Below are 18621 nucleotides of genomic sequence, written 5' to 3'. Positions count from 1 at the left end.
CTGTGAATATATTAAAACCACTGAATTGTACATTTAAAAGGGGAAACTGAATGGTATGCGATTGTATCTCAATAAAACTGTTATTTAGAAAACTTGGTACAAAGACCTCAGTTTACCATTATATCTTTATCCTTTGGTAAAAAGTATGCTTAGTGACCTAAAAAATACAAAAGATGAGAACTTTGTGAAATAGATTTGTTTAGCTTTTGAAGAACTGGGGTTTGAATCCAGGGCTTCATACTTGCTAGGCAAATGCTCCCCTACTGAGCTACATCCCCAGCCTTATGAAATGGATTAAAATTTTTAAGTTCAGCCAGGCACTGGTGGCTCACACCTGTAATCCTAGCTACTCAGGAGGTGGAGATCAGGAGGATCATGGTTCGAAGCCAGCCCTGGTAAACAGTTTGCAAGTCCCTATCACCAAAACAACAAACACAAAACATGGCTGGCAGAGTAGCTCAAGTGGTACAGTATCTGCCTAGTGTGAGGTCCTGAGTTCAAACCCCAGTATCATTTTTAAAAAATTGTAAATTCAACCTATAATCCTAGCTACTTGGGAGGCTGAGATCAGGAGGATCATGGTTTGAGGCCAGCCTGGGCAAACAGTTCAAGAGACCCCATCTTCAAAATAACCAGAGCAAAATGGACCGCAAATATGGCTGCAAGTGCCAGCTTCGCAAGAGTGAAGCCTTGAGTTCAAACCCCGGTCCCAGCCAAAGAAAAATTGGAAGTTTAATTATCACAGATATAAATACAGACACTAGAAATTTTACATGAAATTATAAAAGAAATTACTTAGCACACTTGTCTTTATTTTCATAAATTCCAGCTAATATCTTATTAATTTGCTTTAGTATTTTCTCTGAAGAACATCCTCAAGATACATTTTGGTTATCAGATTGTGCCAAGACAACAGCAGCCTGTGCTTTAACACTTTGAATAAGCCAGCTACTTGAGAGGCAGATTTTGGGGAGGATCAAGGTTTGAGCGAGACCAAGTGTGATGGTATATGCCTATAATCCCAGCTAGGTGGGAGGTACAGGTAGGAGGACCTCAGCCCAAGGCCAGCCCCAGGCAAAATACAAAAAAGAACTAAAGCAAAAATGGCTGGAGGTGTGGTTCAAGTGTACAGTGCTTGCCTAGCAAGTGTGAGACCCTGAGTTCAAAATAACAAAACAACAACAAAGAAAAGTTTCTGGGGAATGGAGGAGGGGTGAAGAAGTTCAGTGTTGAAGCACTCGCCTAGCACACAAGAAGCCCTGGGATGGATCTCTTAACACTGCAAAACAAAAGAAAATGCACTCTAACAACTATAAGACTAGTTTAATTATGACAAAGACTGAGTATTAGACACTACATTACAAATCCTAGGAGAAGATCTGTATTTTCCCAAAAGATATTCCTTTGAATCTAAATAATCAACAACCTTTTTATTTATAAAATTTTAACAATATGGAGTTTCACAAGTCTCATTACTTTACTAATTTTATTAACATAATTTTCCTATTAAGATAAATTCTTTCACACGCTTTTGCAATACCCTCCCCAACCCCTGGTCCCAAGTTATCACTGACCTCTGCTTTCTATCACTATGGTATTCATACAAATGGAATCAAACATGTACTTGTGTGTCTAGCTTCTTTTACTTAACATAATACTTTTGGTATTCATCCATGCTGTTGTATGTACCATAATTAGTTCTTTTTAAATAATTAGTTTCTTTTATCCCATTTATTCCACTGCATGAACATAACACAATTTGTTTATCTACCCGTTAATAAACATTTGCTTCAATTCCAGTTTGTTTATTATTATAAATGATGGTATGCCAGGTGACAGTGGCTCATACCTGTAATCCTAGCTATTCAGGAGGCAGAGATTAGGAGGATCAAGGTTTGAGGTCAGCCAGGCAAAAAAAGAGAGATCCTATCTTGAAGATACCCAACACATAAAAGGGCTGGCAGAGTGGCTCAAGTGGTAGAGTGCCTGCCTAGCAATTGTGAAGCCCTGAGCACAAACCCCAGTACTACAAAAATGATGATGATGATAAGCTGAAGAGTCACATACAAATCTGTGTGGATATATGATTTCATTTCTCTTGGGAAACTATCTAAACATGGAATTACTGGAGTGATAAGTATGTTTAACTTGAAGATATTAGCTAAACTCTTTTCTTTTGCATTCTCATCAGCAATACAGGAAAGCCCCAGCTGCTAGGACTTTCTATTTATTTATTTGTCCATTCATTCACTCTTGCTGAGGATGGAAAACAAGGCCTCACAGCCTCACACATACTAGGGAAACACTCATAACACTAAGCCCCACCCCCTTAGTATTTTTTAGTTCCAGCTATTATAATGTGTGTGCAGTGGTATCTCACTGTGGTTTTAATCTATCCTTCCCTAATGACGAAGAAATGTAGAGCATCTTTTCAAATGCTTATTCATCATATCTCCTTTTTGAAGTATCTACTCAAATCTTCTGCCCTTTTGGGGGGGGATGGGGGTAGGAACGGTATTGCGGATTGAACTTAGGACCTATACTTCTAGGCAAGGGCTCTACTACTTGAGCTGTTCCCTCAATCCTTTGCTCTTTAGTTTGTTTTTCAGATAGGATTTTGTGCTTTTGCTCAGGTGGCTTCCAGCCACAATCCTCCTACCTCCACCTCTAGAGCAGCTAGGATTATGGTCATGCACTACTGCACCTGGCTTGATTTTGTTTTTGACCATACTGGGGTTTGAACTAGGCCTCCCACTTGCTGGTCAGACGCTCTACCACTTGAGTCACACCCCCAGCTCTTTATACTTTAGTTATTTTTTCAAGCACGGTCTCGCATTTATACCTGGGAAGGCCTGCATCAAGATCCTATTTATGCTTCCACTAACCTGGGATGACAAGCATACACCACTACACCCAGTTTTTACTGATTGAGATGGAGTCTCGTGAACTTTTTGCTTGGGTTGGCCTTGAACCACAATCCTCCCAATCTCTAAGTGGAATTACAGGCATGAGCCACCACATCAGACACTCTTTGTGCCCCCACCACCATCTTTTTTTTGGCAGTACTAGGGTTTGAACTCAGGGCCTTGGATTTGCTAGGATTGAGCCTCACCCCAGACCTTCTTTTTTTGCTTTAGTTGTTTTTCAGATAGGGTCTCATGCTTTTGCTTGGATCAGCCTCAAACCATGACCCTCCTATTTCTGCCCCAAGAATAGTTGGGATTACAAGCATCTACCACCATGCTTGCTTATGTTTTGAGACAGGGTCTCACTAAATTCTTTTCTTCTCAGACTGATGTCCTACTGTGGTCCTCTTATCTCTGCCTCCCCAAGTGGCTGGGATCTCAGACATGTACCACTATACCTTGCCTCTTGTGTCCATTTTTAAGTTAAGTTGTCTATCCTATTATTGTAAGAATTCTTCATATATTTTGGATATAGTCCTTTATCAGATCCTCCCATACTGTGGCTTAACTTTTTATTTTCTCCAAGGTGTCTTTCAAAAAAACAGAGGGTTTTTTTTTTTCCATTTTGCTCAAGTCCAATTTATCAATTTTGACTTTATATATATTACCTGAAAAATCTTTAATTCAAGGTGACAAACATCAAACTAAGGCTGCTGATCCATTTAGTGTTATTTTTATGTGTGGCTTGTTAAAAACACTAACATCTTGGCTTCACTGGTGAAATATCTTGGCTTCACTGGTGAAAATCCCTTGACTATACACGTGTGGTCTGTGAACTCCCTAACATCTCTAATGCCATACTGTCTCAAGTACAGTCATGCATCACTTGATGACTTACATTCTGAGAAACATGTTAGGCTATTTCGTCATGTGTGAACATCATACAGTGTACTTACACAAACATGAATGGTTTAAGTCAATCACATTCCACAAGTCTCTTGATGCAACAAAGGAATGCAGCAAACTTAAAATGTAAGAGGCAGCTGCCAGCATTACAACACACTGCTTTACAGTAAATGTTTTTATAAGTAGAAGAGATATACTCTAAAATAACTATTGAAAGGCATAGTAAATACACAAACCAGCAACATGGTTATCATTTATTGTTATCAAGTATTATATATGGTACATTAAATATACATGCTATACTTTATATACCTAGCAGTGCAGATGACCTGTTTACATCACATAAGATGTGCTTTCATCTTATGACAGCTACAATGTCAATAAGCAAGAGAATTTTTTAGTTCCTTTATAAAATTTTTTTTTTTTTTTGGGTGGTACTGGGTTTTGAACTCAGCCTCATGCTTGCTAGGCAGGCGCTCTATCACTTGAGCCATTCCGCCAGTCCTTCTATTATAATTTTAAGCTTATGGGATCATTGTCAGATATGTGGTCTGTCCTTGACTAAAACATGGTTATATGACACCTGACTGTATAATTTTGGGCAATTTTAACCCTATTACTTTTAGAGAAATATTTCGTGGACATCAAGTAATAAGACTGCACTTCACACTTGCAAAGCAGGTGCTCTGCTACTTGAGCCAAACATCCAGTCCATCTTGCTCTCGTTATTTTGGATATGGGGTCTCTCAAACTATTTCCTCAGGCTAGCCTCAAGCCACAAATTTCCAATCTCAGTCTCCCAAACAGCTAGGATTACAGGCATGAGCCACCAACACCCAGCTAACAATACATCTTTAACATATGCTCTACCACAGGGGAAAACTATTATTACTTTCCAAAAATTTCAACTGTATTTAGAAATACAGTTCATCTTAATCTGCAAACGAGCTTTATAAACACCATGAATACAAACTGACAAATATGCCAGCATCAGTGATATTCTCTATAATAAAATTTGTTTAAAAACTAGCAATCTGTAAACAGAGCTGAAAGGAAAGGAAACAGAAAAGCCTAAAGAGCCTTTCATAATTTTCACATTTAAAAGAAACTTCAAAGTTCTAGTGCTGTCACAAGATGTTTAAAAATAATATACAATTATTTACACCCTGGTTGTTTTCTGTAACAGCGAGGTTTAAGAACAGCAGTAAAGTGGGTCAATTTTATTTTGCCCATAATCAATACATGATTAGATTAAAATAATAATAAGTGCAAGGCTCTGGAAGCACTTATAATTCCTTACAGAACAAGAGAACTAGAAAAAGAATAGCCCCCAGAAAGTCTCAATTAAAAATTTACTATGTTTTTAAAGATTTCTTTGAGAGATCCATGTCCTGTTTAACCAAAGGAAATATCTTTCTAAAACTAACCAGATAGTTAAGGTGAAAGGGTGAAACTGAGATAATCAACACTATCATTATTAGTCATGTTTTATAGAGGTCATTTTAGTCATTATTATACGTGCCAAAAAAGAAAATCAGTAATAAGAAAAAAAAATACAAAAATAAAAACCTAACTCAGAACTACTTTATATTACAAAGCAAAGAAGAAAAGGAGCTTCTACTCTAAATTATTTTTGCCTACACTGTCCAGAAACAAAACCACAGACTGCGTTTAACTCAGTCTTTCAAGGTGTTTTCTAAAGACACAATTTATTTTTAAACACATTCTAAAAAAAAGTTTTCCAATAGGATAAACAGGGTACTTGTAGTCTTATTAAAATTCCTATTAAAATTATATAATCTCAGTCTTTTAAAACAGTAATGATGACTTTACAGAACACTACACATGAACCACGATAAGATTTGGATCAAATTTCTTCCAACCTCTGCCTCTACCTCCACACTCGACTGACAGCCATGTTTATTAATCTTCCAAGTCACTCAGGTGACACCTCATCACTGAGAGAGACGAGAGAGAGAGAGAGAGAGAGAGAGAGAGAGAGAGAGAGAGAGAGACAGACAGACAAAGAGAGACAGAGAGAAAGAGAATAATAAACTCACTTACCCTTCCTTAGACATTCTCAAGATCTACTTCCTCTGGATAAGAATTCAGGATCAACAAACAAGCTCCACTGATCTCTTGAGAACTGTAGCTCATTTGTTAGAGTACAGAGAACACAGGCCCTGAGAGGCCCAGCAATTCGGGCACAATCTCAGTGACCAATATCCTCTGCTTTAAATATGTGAAAAGCTAATAATAGAAATAAAAATGGAAACAAGAAAAAATAACTAATGACCTGAACTGTTTAACACTGCCAGTTAAGGAAAGAGACAATCCAAATGGCAAGTTTCTGTAAGAGACAGGAATCTGGCAAACCCAGAAAAAGCAAATTTACCCCCTAATGAGGCCCTTCAACAGTAGACAAACAATGTGAGCTTCACAGAACTAAGCAGTCCTCGTCAGTCAAAATCCTTTCCTATTTGCTCTGGGGATAAAAACAAAACAAAACAAAAACCAGGATAAATAATTTAAGGTTTCAATGGTCAGTTATTTCCTCCCAGAGAAAATGAACAATGTAAACTAGAAGAGAGGAAAGTATTTATGTGCCTGCCTATCATATTACAGGAGGAAGCTGATTTGAAGTATTTTTTTTCTGATTTTATTAACTATTCTTAAGGAAAACATCTGTGTTCATAAATGTTTCAATTGCCTGAAATTTTCAGCTCATGTGAAAAGATATTTACAGATCTTTGGCATTTGTGGAACATTCTAAAGGTTAATTCCAAATCTCAGAGCAAGCTAAGGTTTGAAAGAAAAACATCTGCAACGTTCCTGCCTCCCGACCAATTAATGCCTATATACAGATTATGCAACAGGGGAGGAAATAAACAAGTCAGCGAAAGTCTAAAGAACACTGACGTGCAAGGAAGTCCTTCTAGTGGTGATTCAAATTAAAAACAACACATATGCTAAGAAAGGATTTTTTAAAAAAACTTTGAATCTTTAAACATTACCTAAACAGCTTAGCACAAATGTTTCTACTGGTTATTAAAATGTAACCAAATAATTAAAAGCACTATTAAAAATTATAAATTCATTCAAAGTAAAATGATTTTCAGCTTTACTTGGAAGAGCAGTATGATGGCCAGCTGTGGTAGAGCACAACTGTAATCCCAGCACCAGGGAGGCTGAGGCAGAGTTCAAGGTCAGCCTTGGCTACAAACAAGATGGTCTTAAAAAGAACTGGAGTAATAGAGAATGAACACCAGAAAACCAGTTTTAAATCCCAGGTCCTCCACTTTCTGACTCTGGAACCTTGAATAAATTGCTTAACCTGAGTCTGAGTTTTTGTTTATTTGTTTTCTTTTGTGGGACTAGGCTTTGAACTCAGGGCTTTGAGCTTGCAAAGCAGGCACTCTACCACTTGAGCCACATCTCCAGTCCATTTTGTTCTATTTTTGGAGATGGAGTCTCATAAACTATTTGCCCAGTCTGATTTTGAACTGTGATCCTCTTGATCTCAACCACCCAAGTAGCTGGGATTACAAATGTGAGCCTCCAGCACCCAGCTAGCCCCTGAGATTTTTAATCTATAGAAGGAGATAACATCTGATAGGGTTGTTTTCTGTCATATGAAAGCCCTTAAAGAACTACTCTAACTGTGGGTAAACGAAGAGAAAAAGCAACTAGATGGTTAGGCACCACCTCACTAGAAATACTTTTTTAAAAATCCAAATCTCAAACTCTGCGTGAATATGAAGGACTTTCAGTATAGTCAAATCAAATTTTATAAATATAAAAAGGCAAACTGAATATGGGAAAATGATCTAATCCTTAAGGGTGCCAACTCCCATGGATTCTCTGGATTTTCAGCTTGTGGCATCACAGTTCAGCGTGATGGAAATGAATGCAATTACTATTTTAAGACTCTTACTACCAGGCAACGAGAAAGGAAAAACAAAAATTCTCACTTCAACAGGAACTCACAAGAGTTCCTTGTGCAGAAAATAAGGTATTGTCTAAAGATAACTAGGTATTTCATACTCCATACATACATTCAACAAATATGAACTGAATATCTACGTGTAAGGTATATACAAAGATAAAGATAGCTATCCCTGATTTTAAGGAGTTCAAAGTCTTGTGGAGGTATAAATACCCCACTGAAAAATAGTTATAAGACCTGACACAAAGGCTCAAATCTATAATCTCAGTGACCTAGAAGGCAAAGATGAGAGGGATCACAGTTTAAGACCAGCCCAATCAAAAAGTTAGCAAGACCCCCATCTTAATCAATAGGCTGTGTGGTAGTGCACACCTGTGGTCCCAGCTACAGAAGGCCCTAGGCAGGAGGATCTTGTTTTTAGGCTGTCCCTGGGCAAAAACGCAAGACTCTACCTGAAAAATAATAAATGCAAAAAAAGAGTTGAAGCATGGCTCAAGTGGCAGAATGCCTATCTAAGGCTGAGTTCAAGCCCCAGCAATGGCAGGGGCGGGGGGGGGGGGGGGAGAAGAAACAAGGTGGTTGAAATAGAGTCAGGAATGTAATTCAGGTTTTTTATTCTTAGACCAAAATCCATTAAGATTTAAATATTGAATATTTAACCTGGAACCTAAAAAAGTAATACAGCAAATTTGAAGCAATATTTCAAAATTCTGAAATGAAATACAGAAATAAAAAAAGTCTAAAAATCAAAATAAAAAGTGTGATGAATAGATTTAATCAGCAATCAGAACCAGCTGAACAGAGAATTAATGAATTTGATGGTAAGTTTGGGAAAACCTTCCAGAATGTGACACGGAGACAATAAAAGAATGAAAAAATACAAAACAAAGTATAAGAGGACAGTAACATATGCTTATTACACCTCAAAAGGAGAGAAAGAAAATAAGAAAAACAAGATAGAATGGTGGAGACGAAGGTGAGAGAATATTGTTGATGGGTTTCATATACATATACAAAATAGAACAATGAAACCTTTTACAACTGCTTTAAGTGTTGAGGGGAGATGGTGGGGACAACCTAGCGAATGTACAATGGAAGCCTATTTGGAATTGTCACAATGAATCCCCCCCTGTATAATGAATATATGCTAACGAAAATGGGAAAAAATTTAAATTACATATAAAAAGGACTGAGAATTTTACAAAACAGATTTGAAAAGCACAGAATTAACAAATCCAATGAATCTCAAGCAGAAAAAGAAACCAAAGTGTATTATGTATCAAGTGACTGAGCTAATCCTTATCTATAAGTTTTGAATTTATATTGTCTCATCCCATGTAGAAAATCATTTTTTCCTCAATTTTTTTTTTTTTTTTGCATTGGGGGTTGTAAAAGAAGGAATGATTTATCATGATTTTCTTTTTTTCTTGTTCTTTTATTTGTTTTTGGCTTCAGTGATTTCACGAAACTAAAAGTCCTAAACTCTGAAAAAAAAATTTATTGCTTATCAATTTAGAAGAAAAAAGTGAAACTTCTGGTAAATATTTTGCATAATTCTGACTTTTGAAAACATGCTACTACTATAAAAATCACATAACATTATTATAATATGGGATTATTAATGTTATATTTGTGCTAAATAAAAATAAGTGAAATCAATTAAGAATTTAAAAGGAAAAAAAAAAACACTTAACTAAAAGCAAACCAAAAAACGAACCTAATTATCCTGCATAAAAATACCCTAACCACGTTATTGGGGGGAGAAGAAAGAACTAATCCAAAAATCACAGTATTTGACTACACATACCTTTAGTCTTTGACAGAGTAGGGTAAGAATGGAAAATTACAAATAAATTCAGAATTTTTTTCAGGTTTAGTATAGTATGGGCAAGTAAGTTTTAAAACTAAGTTAGATATACTATTAAATTGAGCAAATAGGTAACTAGGTTGATGATGTTGGGAACTAGGATTCCAACTGTGGAACAAAATACACACAAACATGGGATGGAAGTGAATAAAGAATCTTCTTACACTAGAATCAAAAGTAATGGTGTAAATTTATGATTTCTAAAATATGTCTAAGAATAGATACTCAGTGAAAATTTTCATGAATAAATGTAAAGACATCTCTAGAATACTCTACTCAGTATCAGCAGAATATAGCTTTCTTCTTAAGAGCATATAGAAGTCAAGTATTTAGCATATGCCTGTAATCCCAGCACTTGGAGGATGAAGCAGTAGGATTGAGAGTTTGAGGCCAGCGTGGGCAATATAGTAAGACCGACCCTGTCTCAAAAACAAACAACAACAAGAAGACACATAGAAGATTACCCAAGACAGATCACATGGTAACCAATAAATCAAGCTTCAATAAATTGAAAAGGACTAAATTCATGTAAAATAGGTCCTCCAACCACAATGGAATGAAAGTACAAATAAAAATCAAGGAGATCTGGGACACTGAGAAATATGTAGAAGTTAAGCAAAATACTCCTAAATAACCAATGGATCAAAAAGAAAATTAAATTCTACTTAGGACTGAAGGAAAACAAAAGCACAGTACCCAAAAAACATTGTGACAGCAAAACCCAGTGCTCATAGAAAAACTTCCAGCTGTAAATGCACATATTAAAAAGAGACATCTTAAATCAATAACCTATTCTTACACTTTAAGAAACTAGAAAAGAACAAAGTGAACCCAAAGCAAAGGAATAGTATAGAGTAGAGCAGAGATAAAATACAAAATGGAAAAACAACGAAACTAAAAGCTGGGTCTTTGAAAACATTAGGAACATTGAGATTGAGGAAGACTAACCTCAAGAAAAAATAACTCAAATTATTAAAATCAGAATTGGAAGCAGAGACATTATTACTAATCTTACAGAAACTGTACGCCAGCCTATTAGGTAAGATGAAATACACAAATACCTAAAAGCACCAAAACTACCAATACTAACTCAATAAGAAATAGAACCTCTGGCAAGGCCCTGGTTTTGATCCCCAGTACTACAAGAAAAAGAGAGCGAGGAAGGGGAGGAGGGAGTAAGGAGAAAGGGAGAGGAAGGGAGAGAGAGAGAGAGAGAGAAAGGAGAAATAGAAACTCTGAAGAGATTTGTAGTAGGTAAAGAAACTGAGTTATCAAAAAAATTCCAACAGAGAAAACTTGAGACTTGATTGCTTCACTGTTGAATTTTATCAAATGTTTTAAGAATTAACATCAATCTTCTCAAATGCTTCCAAAAATTAGGAGGGAAGGGAAAATTTCCCAAATCACTCTGTGAAGTCAGTATTGCACTGATGCCAAAGCTGGACATCACAAGAAACAGAATATGGAAAATTTTCAACAAATACCAGTAAACCAGATATGAGTAAAAAGATTATACGACACTACCAAGGGGAATTTATCCTACCAATGGAAGGCTGCTTCAGCCTACAAAAATCAACTATGATATAGCATAGCAAAAGTACAAAATTCACATGATCATTTCAACAGACATTAAAAAAAAGCATATGATAAAATTTAACACCCCCTTATGATAAAAAACATTAAACAAACCAGAAACAGAAAGGACCTTCTTCAATCTGATAAACGGTAGCTATGAAAAACACATTACTACTCCTGTACTTGTGATGAAAAACTGAAAGCTCTAAGGTCAGAAGAGGAAGATCATTCTCATCAGTTCAACTCAACACTGTATTTAACATTCTTTTTGTTGGTGGTGGTACACTGAGGGGTTGAACTCAAGGCTTTGCACTTACTAGAAAAGCATTCTACCACTTGAGCCACTCCACTATCTCTTTTTGTTATTTTTGAGATAAAGTCTCTCTTTATGACTGGACTACAATTCTCCTATTTGCACTTCTCTGTGTAGCTGGTATGACAGGCATGCACCACCATGTCTAGCCACTGGATGAAGTCTTGAAAACTTTTGGCCTGGGTTGGCCTCAAATGGCAATCCTCCTAATTTCTACCTTCCAAGTAGCTAGGATGACAGGCTTGAGCCACCACACCTGAATATGTACTTGACACTCCAACCAAAGTGATTAGGCAAAGAAAAGAAATAAAAGGTCTCCAAATTAAAAAACAAGAAGTAAAACTACCACTATATGCAGATGGCATGATCTATTATATACAAAATCCTAAAAAAAATACACACTTACAACTTTTTTTTTTGGGCAGTACTGGGGTTTGAACATAGGGTCTCATGCCTGCTAGGCAGGTGCCAGTCCTTTTTGTGTTGGGTATTTTTGAGATAGGGTCTCACAAACTATTTGTCCAGGCTGGCCTTGAACTGTGATCCTCCTGATCTCTGCCTCCTGAATATCTGGGGTTGCAGGCATGAGCCACTAGTGCCTAGCTCACACACTACAACTTTATTGGAGCTAATAAAAAAGGCCAGCAAAGATACATGATATAATATCAATAAACAAACAATAGTCTATTTCCATAAACTAACAATGAGTAATCCAAAAGCAAAACTAAGAAACAATTTCATTTACTATAGCCCCAGAAACATTAAGATTCTTAGGAATAGATTTACTAAAGATATAAGACCTATACACTAAAAACTAAAAAAAATGCTATTGAAGGAGAGTAAAGAATGTCTCCATAAATGGAAAGACATCCACCTCCATGGATCAGAAGGCTTAGTATTAAGATAGCAACACTCTTCAAATTCATGTATACAGATTTTTTGAAATTACTAATCAATCCAAGCCAATTCTTTTATAGGAATTGACTGGCTAATTCTAAAACTCATATGGATATGGAAGAGCCCCAGAATAACCAAAACAATCTTGAAAAAGAACAAAATTGAAAGACTCATGTCACAATTTCAAAACTCACTATAAAGCTGCCATAATCAGGACTGAATGGCACTGACATAAGGAATGACAGGCAGATCAATGAAATAATTGATACTGCAGCTATAAACCCATATATTTATGATCAAGTGATTCTTGATAAGGGTTCCAAGACTGTTCAATGTGAAACAAAAGTTTTTTGAACAAACAGTGCTGAACAACTGGACAGTGACATGAAAAAGAATGAATCTGGACCCCTATCTTGCATCATACACAAAAACTAAAAATGGGTCAAAAACTTAAGACCCAAAGCTATAAAACATTCAGAAGAAAACATATGTGTAAATCATTGTGACTTTAGATTAAGCAATGGTTTCTTAAATGTGATACCAAAAGCAAACATAAATTGGACTTTGTCAATATTATAAGTATTTGCAACTTCAATGGATGCTATCAAGAAAATGAAAAGTTAATCTACAGAACTGGGAAAAATATTTGAAAATCAGGTATCAAATTAAGGCTTAGTATTCAAAATGTATAAAGAACTTTTATAGCTCAACAATAAAATCACAAACAACCCAAAAACTAGGCAAAAGAACTGAATAGCTATTTCTCAGAAGAAGATACAGAAATAGTTAATAAGAACAAGAAAAGGTGGCTGGTGGAATGCTCAAGAGGTAGAGTGCCTGCCTCACAAGTGTGAGGCCCTAAATTCAAACCCCAGTCTGCAAAAAAAAAAAAGAAAAGATGTTCAACCTCAGTCATAAGAGAAACACAGATAGAAATCACGATGAGATACCAACTTCACATACATTAAGATGGCTATAATCAAAAGACAATATTACATGTGTGAAGATGCAGAGATATCGGAACCCTCATCTGCTTCTAAAGGGAATGTAAAATAATGCATGTACACTAGAAAACAGTTGGACAGTTTTTCAATAGCTTAAGCATAAAGTCACTATATAATCCAGCAAATTCTACCACTAGATGGACAGCCAATACAAATGTACACAAAAAACTTGTATGTAAATGTTCATAACAGTTACTCAAAATGGCCAAAAACTGGATACAATCTAAATGAAAAGCAACAGATGAATGGAAGGCATAACATTGGAATATGATTCAGGTACTAAAAGGAATTAAGTATGGATTCATGCTACAACATGAATAAACCTTAAAAACATGCTTCAAGAAAGGAGTCAGATACAAAAGGCCACATATTGTATGAAATGTCCGGAATAGGCAATTCCAAAAAGACAGAAAGTAGATTCCTGGTTTTCAAGGACAAGAGGGAAGAAGGAATGGAGAGTTATTTCCAGTGAGCAACAGGTAGGTTCCTTTTAGGGAGATAAATGTTCTAGTGGTGATGGTTGCACAATCTTGTGAACAAACCAAACCTCTGAGTTGTACATACTTTGCAAGGGTAGATTTTATGGTAGGTGAATTTTATATCAACAAAATAATAATTGGAAAAATGTAAGAATATCTACTCACTTAAAGACTATTGGGAATAAAAAAAAAGCATACTAAGTGAAAGACACAGAAGGCATACGTTGTATGATTATATTTACATAAAATGCTCAGAATAGGTAATTCCATAGAAGTAGAAAGTAAGTTAGTGGTAGCCAGGAGCTGAGGCTACAAGGGAATGAGTAGTGACTATTAATGGGTAATGGATTTCTTTTTTGGGATAATGTTAATGTCTGGAGTTAGGTAGGAGGCATGGAAGCAAAACTTTATCAATATGCTTAGAACCACTGAATTGTGTAACTCTACTGTATATTTTATGAATATATCTCAATAAAACTTATTTTAAAATATATAGATATTGGCTGGGCACCAATGGCTCATACATATAATCCTAGCTACTTGGGAGGCTGAGATTGGAAGGATTGTGGTTCAAAAAATTTCAATTTTTTGGAAAAAAAAAAGTTTGTGAGATCCCCCCGCCCCCTACCACCCCAATCTCAATGGAAAAAACTGGGCAGAGTGATGCATGGCCTACCATCCCAGTGACAACAGGAAGCATAAATAGGAGGATCATGGTCCAAGCTGGGCCTAAGCAAAAAGCAAGACCGTATCTCCATAATAACCAGAGCAAAAAGGGCTGTATGTGTGACTCAAGCAGTAGAGAACCTGCCTAACAAGCACAAAGCCCTGATTTCAAAATTCAGCATTGCCAAAAACTAACTAAATAAAAATACATAGATATGTAAACATAGCAATCACAAATCAATATGAAAAAAGATAACACAAACTATAAAACAAGTTGAATGGCCAAATCACAAAAGAGAATCTCCAAATGGCTAATTGGCATGTAAAGAGATGTTTAACCTAATTATTCATCATGAAAATACAAATTTAAACCAAAAGGAGATGACACTATCTATGCACCAAAATAACTTTTAATTTCAATATACAATTCAAGAGATTAATACTAAAATGTTGATGACAATACTCTCATATATTGTAGGTGGAACTGTCAATCACAGCAACTAGTTGGGAAAATTCTCTTGGAGTATATACTAAAACTAAACATATGCTAATCCTATGGCCCAGCAATTCCATTCTGAGAGAAATCAAGACAAATGAGCACACATATCCACAAAAAGTGTGTTCAAGAATGTTTGTATCACCATTATTCTTACTTTCTCAAACTTAAAATACAGTGATGTTAACACTTTGAGCTATACATTATTATTAACTTTAAGGTATTTATTTAGTAGTGTAATAATCACAATCTGGAATCAGAACAGTTCAATCACCCCGAATGGTTCTCATACAAAAGGATAGTGTAACTCTCCTCCTCCACCAATTCCTAGAACCCAACTGATCTCTTCTGCATCACTATAGTTTTGTCTTTTTGATCAATATAAACCAAATCAGACAGGATGTTATTTCCCTCCTTTTTTTTTTGGTACTGCCAATGGCCTCATTCATGCTAGGCAAGTGTTTTACCACTGCCCAGAAGTAACATTTATAAAGTTGGCTTCTCTAACAGCATTATATCTTGAGAGCCATCCAAGGTGTTGCCTGTATCACTGGTTCACTGTTTTGCCTGACTTGTATTACATTATATGGATATATCATATATTTTGTTTATCCATTATCTGCTAAAGGATATACAGACTGTTTTCAATTTTGACCCATGAGACACTAATAAACATTATGTACACTTTGTTATATGGCAGGAGTTTTCATTTCTCTGGGATAAATATCTTGGAGTAGGACTGTTAGGTTATATAATAGGGTCTACAGGCTGGACACGGTAATGCATGCCTACAACCCCAGCTACTTGGGAGGTAGAGGCAGGAGAATCATAAGTTTGAGGCCAACCTGGGCAATTAGTAAGACCACACTGTCTCAAAATAAAATAAAAAAGGTTCAGGATGTTAGCTCAGAAGTAGAGCATGTGGAAGACCCTAAATGCAATCCCTAGTATGTGTGTGTGTCGGGGGTGGGGGGAGTATAAGAAACTGCCAAACTGTTTTCCAGAGCAGCTGCACCTTTTTGTTGTTCCATGAACAATGTATGAGAATTCCATTGTTCCACATCCTTGGTGACACTTGGTATGGTAGGTATTTTTTATTTTAGCCATCACAGTAGGCATATACATAACGGATTTAATTTGCATTTTCCTAGTAGCTAATTATGTTAATATGTATTTTTATGCCGTGCATATATCCTCTATAGTGACATGTCAAAGTCTTCAGATTCTTTTCTTTTTTTGCACTGCTGAGAATTGAACCCAGGGCTTAACACAAGCTAGATAAGCAAGTACTCTCCCACTGAACTACACTCTCAGCCCTGAGCATTTCTTAAATGTGCTATTTTCACATTGTTGAATTCTAACAGTTCTTTATATAGTCTGGATATAAATCCTTTACCAGATGTGTGATTTATAAATATTTTCTATCAGTCGAGAACAGCTTTATACTTAATAATTCAGAACTGAAAAAAACACCCTAATGGCTATTAGTAGAAAATGAATAAACTATGGTATACTGACACAACAGAATGTCACACTGTAATAAAGAAATTACTGACACACACAAAAACATGGATGAATTTATCTGACATAAAACTGCGTAAAATTAACACTAAATAGAAGAAACTACACTAAAAACGTGTGGCTTTACAGGTCTTTTATATGATGAAATATGCCAACTATATATAAATAACACTACCTCAACATCGATTTCTTTGTGGGGGACAGTAATGGGGTTTGAACTCAGGGCTTCACATTTGTAAAGCAGGCTCTACTTGAGCCACACCTCCAGTCCATTTTGCTCTGACTATTTTGGAAATGGGTCTCTTGAACTATTTGCCCTGGCTGGCCTCAAACCGCAATCCTCCCGATCTCAGCCTCCCAAGTAGCTAGGATTACAGGTATGAGCCACAGTGCCCAACTCAAGACTTCATTAGTTTTACATGCACATGTTTGTGTGTGCCTCTGTGTGTAGTAGATCAGACCAGAAATACCAAACAGTTCCATCACAGGATTTTTTTTTTTTTAGTGAAAGTATAGTTTATTAAGCATAGTAAAGTTTATACAGAAAGGCACTTTCAGAGGTGAAAGTGGGTCAGCTCAGAGAGGTGGAAAATGACCCCACCACAGGACTTCTTGTGTTACTGTTTTACATCTATACCCACTTGTCTCCACCTACCCCAGTTCCTAACCCCTAGCAACCAGTAGTATGTTCTCAATTTCTATAATTTTGCCATTTCAAAAATGATGCAGAAATGGAATCATATAGTACATAACCATTTCATACTGACTTTATTACCTGACCATAACTTTTGAGGTATATAAAAATCACATGCATCAATGGTTCACTTCTTTTTACTGCTGAATAATATATTCCATTCATAGAATGTTTTGGAGAAACTAAGTTAAAAATACTTACCAGCCTCTGAATCCTCATCTGCCATTTCTTAGGAATTTGAAACACTAATCAAAGCATTAGAGTAATCTACAAACAAAAAAGTTCTAAGGGTTGAGCATGGTGGTGCCAAGTCTGTAATGCCAGCTACTCAGGAGACAAAGATTGGAGGATCACAGCTGGAAACTCCTAGCTTCCCCTCCAAAAAAAGTTATCAAAACCCTATCTGAACAAAATAAGCCAGGTGTGGTGGCTTACACCTGTAGAATCCCAGCTGCGGAGAAGTGTGCGTAGAAGGCTCATAATCCAAGGCGGCCAGCCCAGACAAAAACACAAGACCCTATCTGAAAAATAACTAAGCAAAAAGGGCTGATGAGTGGATCCAGCATGAAGCTGAGTTCAAACCCCTATACCACCAAAACAAACAAACAAAAAAACACACGATTTTGATGATCTACCTTACTTCTCTTTCGCTGTTGTTGTTATTGTTTTTTTGTCACAGAGTCCTACTATGAGTCCAGGCTAGCTTTAAACTCACAATCCTCTTGCCTCTGCTTTCTGAGTGCTGGGAATACCATGCCTGGCCTCCACCTCACTCTTGTTTTGTATATCCCATCTATATATTATTTGAAGAACATGGCTCCCTAGCATTCCTGAAGATCTGTATTTCCATGTGACTTTCAACTTATAAAACAGCTGCTGAAATTTTAACAATTTACCCACCATTTGACTATTTGAACCCATACGAAAATGACAGCTTATTTAGCTTGATTAACGACAATTAAAAAGCTAAACAACCAGACACAGAAAGACAGATACTGCATGTTCTCATTCATATGTAAAAGCTAAAAATGTTGATCACACAGAAGAGAGTACTAGAAGCTACAGAGGGATATGGAGGATAGAAGGAGACTGGCTACTGGGTACCAAAATATAGTTACAAAGGAGTTAGTGTTCGATAGCACAGCAGGGGAACTACAGTTTTCAATAATTTATTGTACATTTAATAAAGATCTGGAAGATAGGAGTCTAAGGGTCCCAACAAAGAAATGATAAATGTCGAAGGAGAAGAAAATGCTGATTACCCTGTTTTGATCATTTATCATTGTATCCATATATCAAACTATCATACTGTGCACCAGAACAAATATTTTCTCAATTAAAAAGAAATAGC

The 18621-nt window shown here is 36.2% G+C and overlaps 1 protein-coding gene across 10 annotated transcripts in view; it reads right to left on the bottom strand.

The window, feature by feature from the left end:
* Nt5c2 (5'-nucleotidase, cytosolic II) overlaps window positions 1-18621 on the bottom strand; it is a 152749-nt gene that overhangs the window by 43854 nt on the left and 90274 nt on the right. Inside the window, exon 1 of one of the 10 annotated variants that reach the window (XM_074078400.1) lies at window positions 5877-6464. The exons of 8 other annotated variants lie outside the window; for them this stretch is intronic. In XM_074078400.1, the coding sequence (XP_073934501.1) occupies window positions 5877-5890 (14 nt within the window). In that variant the 5' untranslated portion in view covers window positions 5891-6464. Of the gene's footprint in view, window positions 1-5876; window positions 6465-18621 lie in introns of those variants that run through there. One more of the 10 variants, XM_074078404.1, reaches the window with a different exon arrangement.

The sequence above is a fragment of the Castor canadensis genome, chromosome 7 (genome assembly GCF_047511655.1).
Source record: "Castor canadensis chromosome 7, mCasCan1.hap1v2, whole genome shotgun sequence".
Lineage (NCBI taxonomy): Eukaryota > Metazoa > Chordata > Mammalia > Rodentia > Castoridae > Castor > Castor canadensis.
The sequence above is the reverse complement of the archived record's forward strand: the minus strand, read 5'-3'. Positions and strand labels throughout refer to the sequence as shown.